Source organism: Marmota flaviventris, chromosome 16 (assembly GCF_047511675.1).
Source record: "Marmota flaviventris isolate mMarFla1 chromosome 16, mMarFla1.hap1, whole genome shotgun sequence".
NCBI classification, from domain to species: Eukaryota; Metazoa; Chordata; class Mammalia; order Rodentia; family Sciuridae; genus Marmota; species Marmota flaviventris.
In genome coordinates, this window is record NC_092513.1 from 47,189,050 (window position 1) to 47,204,581 (window position 15,532).

Genomic DNA, 15,532 nt, shown 5'->3' on the forward strand with positions numbered 1-15,532 from the left:
GAGCAGAGCTGTTTTCTCTCTAGAGGAATGGCATCCTTACCCTAACTGCTATTCTCCTATCTGTACTCTGTCTTCTGAAAGGAACTCTGTCCTGGATTCTTCTTCGACAATGTCAGTCTCTGTTGTGATGTTCAGCAGCTTCGGACTCTGAAAGACAACCTGCAGCTGCCTCTGCAGTTTCTGTCCAGGTAGGTTGACCACCAGGCAAACAGAGCCAGGGGGTTTTAGCTACTTGTTAACCAGTAATGTTATGGTCTGCTTGTAAAGTCAGAGTTTTGCTATGTTCTGTTTTGATGACTTCTAAGAAATAGAGAAAGTAATAATCATGATAGACTTGGTTCTCTTCCCAGTTACATCCACAGTTGTGACTTGGTTTCCTCTGAGATGCCCTGGCTCTGCATAGTAGGCTAGTTCTTTCAGATTTGAGTTTCTGTGCACCCTGGAAAAGAGAGGTTCCCGGTAGTGCTGCTCAGGTCCCTCATCTATGCAGTCTTCTAATCATTTCCCTCTCCTCACCTCCCGTGCTTTGCATGTCATTTTGCCTTTTTTCTGTGGTGGAATGATATGCTGCAGGTCCTCACTAGGCTGGCCTTGGGTCACTGTTCAGTTTGTTCTGGCATAGTTGGCCAGTTTTGTCAAAGTTCGTTTTCTGTTCCATCTGTTCTTCATGACCCAGGCCAGTGAAAAAGGATTACATAATAGGTGTTCTTCTCTATAGGCCTATCTAGCAATTTTCAGATGGGCAGAAGAACAAGCAAGATTGTGTTATCTTTGTCAGTTTTTCAGACCTTAGCACACTGAGATAGATGGATGGGGAGCAAATATAAAGAGGGGGAAATGCTCTCTGCAGTTATCACTGCAAGTGGCAGGGCATAAGCCAGCTTGCACCATGGAACCCTGCTTCTTATCAGAAGTTACAGTACAGAATGGAAAACCATCATTCAGTTGTTCTCCCAGGACATCGTATAATACAATATCAAAAGCTGGGAATCTGTTTGGGCCACTATATCTTACGGAAGGCTGCAGGACATTGATGGAGCTAGATTGGACCCTTCGTCATTCAGTCAAAACATTTATTTAGCACCCATTCGTGAACATCAACAGATAGCTAAGATTTTCTCCAGAGGTACCAAAGCTTTGTTAATAACAACAAATAAGAGAAATAACCTGACATATGGAATCTTATGCAGCTGTTGAAATTCATGATCAAATGAAATAACACGGCAAGAGATTTGTAGAAAACTGTACACCCCAGTAGTGATTCTTATCAGGGTAGTGTGATTAAAGTTTCTGGTTTTGGAAAGCAAAGGTTTCCTGAAAAAGAATCTGTGTGCCTATCTGCTTCACTGGAGCAGAAGCTTTTGAAGGCTGGGTAAGTTACACCTTCCTCATTCTGTGTCATGTGTCATCACTAGCCCTGGATCAGTCTAGAAAATAATCTCAGTTGTGTTGTGAGAATGCACCAAAGGGAGAGAGCCCTTGTGCCACATAACAAGTCAGCTTTAGGGGCTTAAGCTTTGAACCTGAAGGGCATCAGTCAGCTGTCCCTTGTGCTTCTGTAATGTATGCAGCCAGAGAACACCATGGCTGTCCCTTTTGTTTTCACAAGTCACGAGGGGATCCTGCTGTGTTTTGGGAAGGCCTGGGATTACCCAAGGCTTGGAAGAAAGCCTTTCAGTAAGTTATAGGGTGAAAATTCTAATGTGAAAACTCATTTTTTTCCTTTTGTTCTTAATCAGAATTGTCACAGCTCTAGGACAAAGAAAGATGTCTCTAAATTACAAAAGCACAGAATTCAAAAAAGCATCTTTCTCTTTTTGAAATTACATTTGAGCAAAGTAAATATAGCAATTACAGCAGTTTGGGAGGGGATAGTTTTAAAAATTACTTATTTTAACATGAGGTTTTAAGTGAAGAATTTTTGGTTTTAATATGTTCATTTGTCCCTTTGCAGTAAATTTTAAAAATTCCTTATTATTTTTAAATTATATTTTTCCTGGCCCTATCTGTGAGATCATGCAAAATATAATTTATTTTTTCTCTAGATGCCCATCCTGTTTTTATAACCTAATGAACCTGTTTTGTGAGCTGACATGTAGCCCTCGTCAGAGTCAGTTTCTGAATGTTACAGAAACTGAAGACTATGTTGATCCTATTACAAACCAGACAAAAACGAATGTCAAAGAATTACAATACTATGTCGGACAGAGTTTTGCCAATGGTAAGTAAAATTAATTATTCCCCTTTTAGCTAGCATGAGGGCAGAGCATCAAGCTGTTCTTTTTGTTATTCTGTCAACTGTGTGGATCTCTTCAGATGTGGAATGATATTCAGCACTAAATAGAAATGAAAAGACATAGATACTACTAAACATTGATCACAATTTCCAGTTCCATTGGCCTTGAAATGAGAGTCATTTCTTGTTTGTATCCTAGGACTTGGGCTACAACCAACAAAACCACCTCTTTAAAGCATTGGCTTTAACCCCTTCCCTAGCCTTAAGCTCCTGTATGGAAAATTTTAGAATATGCAAATTTGTGTACAATTTAATAAGCATTAGAATGTTGATTCTAGCAGATGTGAAATGTTTAATATCATGAATTACTGCAAGACTTAGGAGGAAATAGATGGATAGAAGTAGTTGATGAGGAAAAGAAGTTTTGACTCTGAGGCACAAGGGAAAGTAAACAGTGTTACAAATAGGAATGGCCCCCCAGCTGCTAGAGATCATAGAACAATCCAAAGAGACCCTCTGTTGGTTGAAAATGAAAGAATTCTAAGAAGAATAAGTAACAGCAGAAAAGGAATGAACAAATTAGAAATAGAATCAAGTGGATCTAATGAGGGAGAAGTGATCATTGGAATGGATTAACAGTAAATAGCAAATTAGACATAGGTAAACAAAAAGTAAGAACAGTCTAAAAAATAATAGAATTAATCAGCAAAGTTATTGACTATAAGAGTAACTTAGAACATTGATCATGTCTGGATCAATCCAGGAAATGCCAATTAAAATAGTGAACCACCATTCATACTTTATCAGATTGTCACAGATATAAAAAGTTATCATAATGACCAATTAAAAATAAAAGAACAAGTTTAATAGAAAAAAAAGATTCTATTTAAAAAAAAAAACACAAAAAAGTATGGTAACTAGGAATCAGACTTCCAAAAGATGTGACATAAAGGCAGCCTGAGTGAAGAGATATCATTCTGTATAGAAATAAAAACATGAATACATGGAAAATTTATATATAACAGGTGCATCATTGCAAATCATTGAGGGAAATGGGGTCTTGTTGATAAATGGGGTGATAAAACTGATTATATTTGTCTCATTTTTGGCATATACTAAAAAAATCTACTGTATAAATTAAAAATCCTAGCCTTGGAAAGTTTTAGAAGCAAATACAGAATATCTTCATGACTTTAAGGTAAAGAAAGATTTCCACACAGAGAAAAGGCAGAAATCAAAATGAGAATGTTTGTGAATATAAACAATTCATGTCTGGATCTATCCATGAGATGCCGATTAAAATAGTGAAACACCATTCATACATTATTAGATTGTCACAAATTAAAAATTTAATGATAATGATGTGGAGCTATAGAAGTGTTAATAAATTGCACCTCTCATAACCAAAAGCTGGGGCAAATGTTTGAAAACAATTTTGCATTACCTAGTGAAGTTGAAGATGGATAAGCACACCCATACTGCAGAAATTCCACTTACAGAGGCCCACCTAACAGAAATTCTTAATACATATGAACAGGAAGGCCCATATAGTTATGAACATCCACTATAGCATTATTGATCATGAAAATTGGAGACATCCAGAGAATGAGAAGAAGACAAATCACAGACTGGGAACAAATATTTGCAAGAGGCATATTTGATTAAGAGCTATTAGAGTATACAGAAAACTCTTAAAACTCAACAATGAGGAAACAAAGAAGTTGATTGAAAAATGGGCAAAAACCCAAACAGATAACTCATCCAAGAAAAATTATAGATGGTAAAAAGTATATGAAAAAATGCTGAACATCCTATGTCATTAGGGAATTGCAAATTGAAACAACAGTGGGATACCACTAAACATGTACTGTAGTAGCCAAAATCCAGAACACTAATGCCACTAAATGCTGATGAGATGGGGAGCAACAGGAACTTTAATTCATTGTTGGTGGGAATTCAAAATGGTACATCCTCTTTGGAAGACACCTTGGCAGTCTCTTATAAAACTAACCTATACCTGTCATATGAGCCAGCTATCGTCCTCCTTGGTGTTTAACCAGATGAGTTGAAAACACATCTATGTGAAAAACCCTGCACACAGATATATGGACCACATATTCATAATTGCCAAAACTTGAAAAAAGCAACTAGGCTGTTCTTCAGTAGGTGAATAAGTGTATAAACTGATCCATTCAGATGTGGAATGATATTCAGCACTAAATAGAAATGAAAAGACGTAGAAGAACCTTTAAATCATATTACTAAGTGAAAAAATCTAATCTAAAAAGCTACATAGCATATGATTCCAACTCTGGCGTTATGAAAAGGCAAAACTTTGAAGACAGTAAAAAATCATTCATTGCTAGTGGTTAGCAGTGAGGAATGAGTACACAGACTACAGAGGATATTGAAGAAGTGAAATTATGTGTGATACTATAATGCTGGATACATGTCATTATACATTTGTCATATCCCACAGAATGTACACCAAGAGTGAACCCATTGTAAACTATAAGGTTTGGATGATAATAATGTATCAATATAGAGGTTCATCATTTGTCAAAATAAATAAATAATGTACTACTCTAAGTCAGAATGTTGATAATGAAGGAGGTTATTAATAATAATAACATGTGGGGATAAAATATGTGGAAATTTTGAAATTTCCACTTAATTTTACTCTCACCCCAAAACTGCTCTAAAATATGAACTCTATTAATTCTTTTTTTTAAATGGAGCCACTAATTGCTCGATAATAGAGAATGGATAAATACATTGAATATAGTCATGGTCATAGAAAACTTAAAACTAAAAAAGTATGGATTAGAATCATATTTGTTACATGGGCGACTTAAACACGATAACTAAAAGGCTATAGAGTATGTGTAGTATGTTTATACGACTTTAAAACAGAAGTACTATATAGATACAGTATCTCATAGGTACACAGATGTGCATAGGAATATGCATCAAATTCAGATTTGGGATCATCTTAGGGAAGAGGAGATGTTGGTGAGAAGCAGTAATCAGTGTGTTTCAATAAAATCTATGGTGTTTTTCATTTGTTTTTGTTCTGTGACAGTGTTGGAAAGTTAACCTAGGGCCTCACACATGCTACTAGTGGCTCTACCAGTGAGCCACCTCCACAATGTGGTACATTATTTTTGTTTTATTTTGGTGCATTGTTTTTGAAATGCCAATACAAGTATTGTAAGATTGATAAAGCTGGGTGGTGAGTAAATGAGAATTGTGTTATTCTCCATATGCTTCTCTAGGCTCTAAATATCTAATAAAACCCTAAAATCACTAGAAGATATGAGAGAATTATCCAGAAAACATCATACAGATATAAAGATCTGGACATCATTAAAGACATGACATGTAGGATAAGAACTGGGGGGGAGGGGGAGAGTTGGGGAGACATAAACAGAGGGATAATGGCTAAAGATTTTCCAGAATGAATGAGTAATAAGTCCTCAGTCTTAGGTAAATAAAATCCTTAAGCAGGATAAACTAAAAAGAAACCCAATATGAAATCTGAAAATGAAATTAAGAAAACAATTTCATTTATAGTAGCATGAGAAAATTGGGATAAATTTAACCAAAAAGTACAAAACTTAAACTATAACACTTTATACAAATAGATTAAGGAGGATCTAAATAACTAGAACAATATCACATGTTCGTGGATCAAAAATATTGTTAAAATGACAGATTTTCCCCAATTGATCCCCAAATTCAACTCAATTCCCAGGAGAATCCCAGCTGACTTCATTGTAGGAATTGACAGGGTAATTCTAAAATCAACTTGGAATTCCAGCAGACCTAGAAGAGCTAAAAGAATCCTGAAAAAAAAACAAAATACAAGGACTCACATCCCAATTTCAAACTTAACTACCAAGCATTGGAAATCAGGGTGATATGGTCCTTTAATAAAAACAGACATGTGGACCAATGAATATAATTGAAGATAAGCTGTATATCTATGATCACTGTTCTTTGACAGAGGTGCTAAGACCATCACTGGGGGGAAATCCTCTTCAAAAATGGTGTGGATTAACAGTATCCACATGCAAAAAAAAAAAGAAATTGGACCCTTACCTCATTAAATTAAAAAAAAATAATTGAAAATGAATCAAAGACTTAAATGTAAGAGCTAAAACTACAGAACTCTTAGGAGAAAAAATAGGGGTAAGTCTTTATGACCATGGATTTGGCAGTGAAGTCTTAGATATAATATTAAAAGTATGGGCAACAAAAGAAGAAATAGATAAATTAGACCTCATTAAAATAAAAAAAAAAAAGAAATGTTTGTGCTTCAAAGGATATCATGAAGAAAATATTTGCAAATCATGCATTTTTAAGGGACTTATATCTAGAATATATACAAATCTGTTATAACCTAATAGTAAATAGACAGCCAAGGAAGATATGCAAATAGTTAATAAACACATGAAAAGGTGTTCAACATTATATTCATGGAAATACAAATCAAAACTGCACACTCACCAAGATGGCTAATGTCAAAAAATCAGATACCAGGTATTGGCATGGATGTGGTGAAATCAGAACTTCATTCGTACGTGGGAATATAAAGTGGTATAGCTGCTTTGGAAAACAGTCTGGCAGTTCTTGAAACAAATATAGTTACCATATGACCCAGAAGTCCCTCCAAGAAAAATGAAACGTGTCCACGTAAAAACTTACCAATGTCTGTAGCAACATTACTCATAGTAGCCAAAAGATGTCAACAAAATATGGTACCTCCATGTGATTGAATATTATTTGGCCATTAAAAAAAAAGAATGGAGTGTTCGGTAGGCTAAAGCAGGAAGATCACAAGTTCAAAGCTAGCCTCAACAACTTAGCAAGATCCTGCCTCAAAATAAAAAGTGACTCAGTGATTTAGTGTCCGTGGGTTTAATTCCCAGGTGGGGGGAAAGCTAAGTAAAAGAAGCTCATCAGAAAACACTAAGCATTATAAATTCTGTTAATATGAAATGTCTAAAATAGGCAAATCTATAGACACATTTAGTGATTGCTTAGGGTTTGGAATGTGAGGAAATAGCAATCATAGTTAAAGGGTACAGGATTTCTTTTTTGAGGAGTTGAAAATGTTCCACAACTGGATGTAGTGGTGGTTGCATATATTGATGAATATGCTAAAATTCATTAAACTGAATATTTTTAGTGGGTGTATGGTATGGTATGTGAATGATATCTCAGAAGTTTTTTTTAAGGGCTGGAGCTGTAGCTCAGTGGCAGAGCACTTGCCTACTATGTGTGAGGCACTGGGATTGAGCCTTAGCACACATTAAAAAAAAAATTAAAATAATTTTAAAAATTTGTTTTTAAAGCAAAAGAAAACCCATACCTTAAGTATGACTTAGAAAAATGAATGCATTTCAAAGACAGATGTTAAAAGCAAATAGAGAAAAGACCCAAAACTCTTCAGAAGAATGATAATTGAACATTTTCTCACCAGCCATAATATGAGGCCAGAAAGGACTGATACATTCAGTTTTGAAAAAGACAGCTGTCACTCTAGCTAACCTTTCTTTCAAAAGTGAGGGTAAAGGGCTGGAGTTGTGGCTCAGTGTTACAGCGCTTGCCTAGCATGTGTGAGACACTAGGTTTGACTCTCAGCACCACATAGAAATAAATAAAGTAAAGGTCCATTGACAACTAAATATTTAAAAAATAAATAAATGAGGATAAAACCAAATGAATATGTAGAGATCCCCTTGGAGGTTCAGAGAAGAAGATCTAGGAAGATTCTAGCAAGCAGGGACTGGTGAAATGAAAATTAGCAGTACAGGACACTCCGCCTGCCTCCCTGTGTGTGATAGCATTGATGTTAGGTACTGTGTTATCTTTGAGTACTAAAATAAAACTAAAAAACAGAATGGTATTAGTTTAATTCATGTGTGACCTCATTCCTAAAGCCAGTTTTCCCTGTAATTTCCGTGATTCAGCTGTGTAGTCTCCTGCTGCAAGAGGCTGCTCCAGGTTTTCTGGAACCAGCTTCACTGACTGAAGAGGTACTAAGATTCTTAGCTTTAGTCTACTCCTCTGGACAGTGGAGAGGAGACTTCCCAAAGCTTTTGTAAGAACTACGTGGTATGCCATAAGCCTTTCCCTTTCCTGTTTTTTACTTTTAAGTTACTTGGAGTCAAGCTGGAATAAGCCATTTCAGAGGGAAGTCACCTCTCCCTTCCACAGTGTGCAGTCATCCCACATTCCAGTCTGCTTGCTAACACGGTTGCAATCCACCTGGAGTCCTTTGTTCCCATTTCAGAAGCCTTTTGCAAGCTCTTATCTGGAGACTAGAGCAAGTGTCATGTCGCTTTTTCCCTTGGGATTCCTTTTCTAGCAATGTACAATGCCTGCCGGGATGTGGAAGCCCCCTCAAGTAATGACAAAGCCCTGGGACTCCTCTGTGGGAGGGATGCTGATGCCTGCAATGCCACCAACTGGATCGAGTACATGTTCGATAAGAATAATGGACAGGCGCCATTTACCATCACTCCCATTTTTTCAGGTAGGGATGACTACTCCCAAAGTTGCTATATTTATAATAATGTTATAATGCCAAGGAATCAGTCTGCAGTAGGAGGATAAATTCCGGTAACTAATACCTAGAGTTTCTCTCGAGTAAGAGAGGTTACTAGGGCATTTATCCAGTAGGAATGGAAGCGGAAAAGGAGTTGCCTGTAGGGATCGCTGTGTACTTGAGGGAATAAACTGAGGTTTTGTTTGTTTAAGAAAGGCTAAGGAGTGTCACAACAGACTTTTCAGAGCTCTGCTGAAATCTTAGTCTAGCTATTCAGAGTGGGAGTAAGACAGGACTGAAAGTCAGCACTTGTAATTTTATAAGGCAAAGCAACAAATTTTATAAGGCAAAGCAATAAAACATAAAGGGATTGGAGATTAAATTAAAACCTCCAGTCCTTATTCTTCCAGTTGTGTTATGCTGTGTTTCAGCATGCTTATTATTGGGTTTCGAGATAGTTCAGTACACAATTTTTAATGTTTTTTATTGAGATTGTCACTCAACACAATTCCTTCCCATAGATCTTCCAGTCCAGGGGATGGAGCCCATGAACAATGCCACCAAAGGCTGTAATGAGTCTGTAGATGAGGTCACTGGGCCATGCAGCTGCCAGGACTGCTCCATCGTTTGTGGCCCCAAGCCCCAGCCCCCAGCACCTCCTATTCCCTGGAGGATCTTTGGTTTGGATGCCATGTATGTCATCATGTGGATCACCTACATGGCATTTTTGTTTGTGTTTTTTGGAGCATTTTTTGCATTGTGGTGCTACAGGTAAGCAGCTGTGTGTGTGTGTGTGTGTGTGTGTGTTTGTGTGTGTGTATGTGTGTGAGATAGAGAGAGAGAGAGAGAGAACTAGGGCCAGAAGATGAAAATGACTCAAGTGGCACTTGTAGCTTTCACTTGGCAGGTTTATTAGAACAGGAAGCAAATACCTGCGTGAATGCCACTCCATGGATTGCTTATGATCTGCAGCTAGTAAATAGTCAAGTGTCGTTGAGACATTTAAGCATTTGAAGTTAGTTTTATTGATTTATTCAGAACAGTGTGTGAGTTAAAGCTCAATGTATTAACCCATCTTTAGAAATTCTAGTCAGAGTCATGGGCTGGGGTTGTAGCTCAATGGTTGAGTGATTGCCTCGCATGTGTGAGGCACTGGGTTTAATCCTCAGCACCACGTAAAATAAATAAATAAAACAAAGATATTGTGTCCATCTATAACCAAAAACAATTAAAAAAGGAAAGAAAGTCAGAGTCAAATGAGCCAAATGGTCCAAATCTAATTGAATGCACTGCCATTTCATTTAGTATAGTGCTTTTTTTTTTCCTTTCTTGGTATTGGGATTGAATCTACCACTGAGCTACACACCCAGTCCTGCCCCCACTTTGGAACTGGGGATCTGAGTTGTTCAGGACCTCATTAAATTGCAAAGGCTGGTTTTGAACTCATGATCCTCCTGCCTCAGCTTCCCAAGTCACTGGAATTATGGCCACCCCCAGCCCTTTTTATTTTTTATGTTGAAACAGGGTCTCAATAAGTTGCCCAGGTTGGTCTTAAACTTGCAATATTCCTTCCTCAGCCTCCTGAGTTGCTGGTATTGTACCACCACGCCTGACAACAGTATATTTTTATTTATTTTAATTTTAAAACCATTTTAGACTTACCAAAAAGTTGCTGGAATAGCAGAATTTATATATACCCTTTTCCCAGCTTACCCTCATGTTACCACTGAGAGAACCCAGTATAATGATCAAAACCATGTAACTGATACCGTATTATTAGCTAAACTACACACTTTACTCGGATTTCATCAGTTTTTCCTCTCATGCCCATTTTCTGTTTCAGAATCTCATAACACATTCACTTTTTATGTTTTATTAGTCTCCTCCAATCTACGTCAGATGGTTCCTCCGTCTTTTTCCATTTTTAAGATCTTGACACTTTTGATGAGTACCTGCCTCTTATTTTGCAGCCTGTGCCTCTTGCCTTCATCCAGTGTTTTGTGGTGATTAGATTGAGGTTGTGTGTTTTGGACAAGCACATCACAGATGTGGTGATGTGTCTTTCTCAGGGCATCATGCCAAGGAGTCCATGATGTTGATATGTTGTTACTAGGGATATTAACCTTGATCTCATGGTTAAGATGATGTCTCCTGGGTTTCTTCACTGGGGTTACTATTTTCCCTTTATAATTGGAAATTTCTTGAGAAAAGATATTTTAAAACTATGCATGGGCTGGGGGTGTAGCTCAGTGGTAGAGCACTTGCCTAGCACACATGAGGCACTGGGTTTGATCTTCACCACCACATTAAAAACAAATAAATAAAATAAAGGTATTGTGTCCATCTACAACTAAAACAAAAACAAAACTATACTGATACTTTCTCCTCAGACCATCACCTACTGCCCACTAAATCATGGGTTCTGTCTGCAACCATGATTATTGCAGTGTTTGCCTGATGGCAATTGTGGATTTCTCTCACTCCCTACAACTACTAATCGGACTTCTTCCTTCACTTATTATTCATTTAGTTACATTATGGACCTTTTACTTATTCTGTGGACTCTATCTAATTCCATTGTTTTGCTGCTCAGATTTTTTCCACGTTGGGCATGGGGAGGTGCCTTCTGGTTGGCTCTTATGTTCTTTTGACATGTTCCCACCCTTGGGATCATCTGCTATTCTCCCTGCCCTGGCCCAGGATAGTATTTGAAATCAAGGACAGGGCAGCAGGTGTGCTCGTTGCTCCTAGGCAGGATAGCGTGTTTTTAAAGGATCTAAAATGAGGGTTGCAAAGTGAAATTATCCTTTAACAATTCGGATTTTTTTTTTTAATACAGTCTTAAATTTTCTGCTGAAACTGGTAAGCATAGAGACCCAAGGGAACTTAGGATTAGGGAGGAAGAAGTCAGGATGAGGGAGTAAGCTTTTAGTGGGATTTTGGGATATCCAAATAACAATCTTATCATGAAGACCACTAATACTGCTTATGTGCTTTTATTTTTCAGAAAGCGTTATTTTGTCTCCGAATACACTCCCATTGACAGCAATATAGCCTTTTCTGTTAATGCCAGTGACAAAGGTAGGCATATTTGTACAGAAAATAAAGGGTTTGGATTTTGTTGGCCTGAAAGAGCCCTTGTTTCCTCAGCAAATATTGACGTGCCGATTATGGGTGAGGCAGGGCACAAGTGCCAAGGACACAGCTATGGTCAGCACAGACATGTCCCTTGCCTGTGGCTCTGATGTCAGGGTGGCAGATCAGACCCAAGTAATCAATGACAGCAGTGAAATGCTTAGGGACCAGAGTAAAAGCCACAAAGGTGCCTGTGTGGCAGGCCAAGGGCAGGAGCAGCAGAGCAGTCAGAGAAACTTGCTTTTCAGAAGCCCTCGTGTAAGCATCTTTCCACCCAGGAGTGCATCAGTGTCCATTGTGGGTAGCCAAAAAGAATAGCTTCCCCAAGCAGACAGAGAGCACGGGGCCTGGGGTGTCAGTTGTGTCACCCAGGGGGCTGGACTCCCAGCACGTGCAGTGGTAGCTAATGCTGTCCCTGTTCCGACTTTCAGGAACGGCCTGGCTCTTAACCTCCACCCTCCTTTCCTCTCCCGCTCTTCCAGGGGAGGCGTCCTGCTGTGACCGGCTTGGTGCCGCCTTCGAGGGCTGTTTGAGGCGCTTCTTCACCCAGTGGGGATCTTACTGTGTCCGAAACCCTGGCTGCATCATTTTCTTCTCACTGGTCTTCATCGCCGCATGTTCTTCAGGCCTGGCATTTGTGCGGGTCACCACCAATCCAGTTGACCTCTGGTCATCTGCCAGCAGCCAGGCCCGCCAGGATAAAGAGTACTTTGACACACACTTTGGGCCTTTCTTCCGGACAGAGCAGCTCATCATCCGGGCCCCCAATACCAGCAAACACATTTACCAGCCATACCCCGCAGGAGCCGACGTGCCCTTTGGACCCCCACTTGACAAAGAGATTTTGCACCAGGTATTCTGCCATTAGTAGATGTCCGTCCATCAAATCTTTAAGCATTAAAGTAAAGGTGTTTTCACTTATTTTTCAAGATAGTGGTGCTAGTCATTGAATTTAATAAAAAATTTACTGTTGCCTGCTTTTGGATTGACTTCAAACAGCAGGTCCTGCCTTTTTCTTGAAATTGAGATGAACAGAGGAAGGTCTAAGTAGCATTTCTCTGTTGAAGCAGAATATATTTATGAGGAATTTACCTCGGGAATCCATGGATTTTTTTTTTTTTTCTTGTATTAGAGTAAAATGAAAGGACCCAAAGGAATGAATTTATTTATGCTGTCCTGGGGTCCGGAGCAGGAACTGCTGGATCATTACTAATCCAAGGTCTAGGAATGAAATTATTGTGATCTGAATGTTAGCTGCCATCCGTAGTTAGTGGAAGATACACTTGGGAAGAGATCCATCTGTTTCTCTTACAAAGGCCTTTAGAATTTCCTGTTGTCCTTCATATTTGCTACGGAAATCTGTACCTGTGAATAAACGACATCTACTTCTTTAATAAATGATTATTCATTACAGTCACCCAAATTTTCCTTTAAATATTGTCCTTGTCTACATAAAGTGTGAGATTTTTAAAAGCATTGAAATGTGCCAAAAATTTTAATGGAATTTTTCTTTCTCTACCTAGTGACTGACTGTTCCATTTTCCTAGCTTGTTGCAAAAGATGAACAGCACAGACATTTACTTCTGAGACTATAGTCTATATTGGAAAATATGGGCGTATACATAAATGATTGTAGCACAGAGCCAGGCATGTGTTTTGGTGTGTTTAGGGAAGGGGGAGTGTTGGGAAGACCATGCATCACACTGTGGCTGCTTGTTAGTGGCTGCTGGAGACAGGTGAGGAGAGATGGTTGTGGATGCTGTATTGAAATCAATCTGATCACATATCCCCTCCCCATCTCTGGACAACTCTTACCTCACCAGATATTTTACTACAGTGTGCCTGAACCTCCTCTGTCTTAGGATGTGTTTTCCTCAAAGACTTTTTCTTCTAACCTCTCACAATACTAGTTATTAAAGATTTGAAGAAATCTGACATCTTTCTGGGTTTGCTTATTTTTAAAATCTTCTTTCAGGTTCTTGACTTACAAACAGCCCTTGAAAGTATTACTGCAAATTATAACAACGAGACTGTGACACTTCAAGACATCTGCTTGGCCCCTCTCTCACCTTATAACAAGAATTGCACCATTTTGAGTGTGTTAAATTACTTCCAGAACAGCCATTCTGCACTGGACCATCAAGTAGGGGATGACTTCTTTGTGTATGCTGATTATCACACGCACTTTCTGTACTGCACACGGTAAGTGGCAGCAGCCAACCATTTGTTTATCCTGCCAATATTCGAGCACTTCTTTTTGCTTTCACCACTCATGGTACTAGAGACCCATCAGTGAACCAACAGAGCAATGCGTACCCCGCGAAGCTCACATCTTAATGAATGGGAACTGGCAATCAGTAAATACAGTCATATGTTTCTTCTCAATGAGGACCCATTCTGAGAAATTCATTGATAGTTAATTCTTTATTGTGGGAACATATCATGGAGTATGTTTACACAAAATAAGGCAGCTATGACATCTCTAGGCAATATAATCTTGAGGAACCCACTATCATGTGTAGTCCATCATTGTCAGAAACACTATTGTATGGCATACTGGATATATATGCTCTCGTGTCAGTAAAAGATTAGTGTTGGGAAAGACAAACAAGGCTTAGCAAAAAAAGGAATGAGTTTTAGAGAAGAAACTTGCACAAAAGACAGCCTGTGGATATCACAGGAAAAAGTGTTTACAGCAGAATAAGCAGCATGGGCAAAGGCTCTAGAGTGGGCGCTTCCTTGGTGTGTAATCCAGGATCGATCTTAACTCTTGCCTGGGTCAATAACAGTTTGATGTCCACACCTACTCCCCTAAGATTTGAAGGTAGAATCTTATTGAGCTTGTGCCTGTTTTTCATGTGTAACCTGATATCCTAGTACCTAGCTATGTTTAAAGCATGTCACCTCCTTTTGAGGAGCTGGGGAGAACTGACATGCAGTTTTAGATTAGAAGGCCTTAAGCTGCTTCCCTTGGGAGGCCTACATCTGGCTGGGCAGGGATTCTTTATAATTGGGATTAGTCGCCCAAGGAAGCTGTGCTTAGGTGATATTTGAGGGGAGCTTTGGGCTTATTCAGTCTTCCATCTCTGAATGCTCCAGAGCTGGCCTGAGTGCGATTGTTCAGCGATGTGAACAACCACAGTGGCTTTGTGTTCACCACAGGAACAGGAAAAATACCTCCATGTCTCTTTTGATTGCATTGCTTAACTCACTGTGTCTCAAGAGCTGAGCACTCTGGTTTCTGGTTGTCAGGAACTCTGGTGACCTTAAATTTTGTGGTTCAAATGTGACTGCTCAGGCTGTTGGTCAGTGTTCATTCTGTTTCAAGGACGTTGCCTCTTAAACATGAGTTGTACTCATAAAACAATAAATAAATGTATGCCTGTGTGCCTCAAAACAGCATTGTAGACAGGGCAGACGGTACGAGGGGACTGTGGGTAACCAGGAGGGTATGTGGGTGATAAATATGATATTACGTAATTGCTTTCTATATTTCAGAGGGAAAAACTATTTTCTGTTTTACAAAATAAAGCCAAAAGAATTGGGGGGAGAGGTGTGTGAGACTTGGGTTTTATCAAAGGGCCTGGTTTAGACAGGCATGGAAGCCC

General features: G+C 38.8%; 1 protein-coding gene across 1 annotated transcript in view; it reads left to right on the forward strand.

Moving 5' to 3' along the window:
• The window catches only part of Npc1 (NPC intracellular cholesterol transporter 1), a 48,751-nt gene that overhangs the window by 12,431 nt on the left and 20,788 nt on the right, over positions 1-15,532 (forward strand). The window contains exons 3-9 of the mRNA XM_071602854.1: positions 82-188; positions 2,046-2,221; positions 8,610-8,777; positions 9,311-9,560; positions 11,797-11,870; positions 12,407-12,777; positions 13,900-14,126. Of these exons, the coding sequence (XP_071458955.1) occupies positions 82-188; positions 2,046-2,221; positions 8,610-8,777; positions 9,311-9,560; positions 11,797-11,870; positions 12,407-12,777; positions 13,900-14,126 (1,373 nt within the window). The remainder of the gene's footprint in view (positions 1-81; positions 189-2,045; positions 2,222-8,609; positions 8,778-9,310; positions 9,561-11,796; positions 11,871-12,406; positions 12,778-13,899; positions 14,127-15,532) is intronic.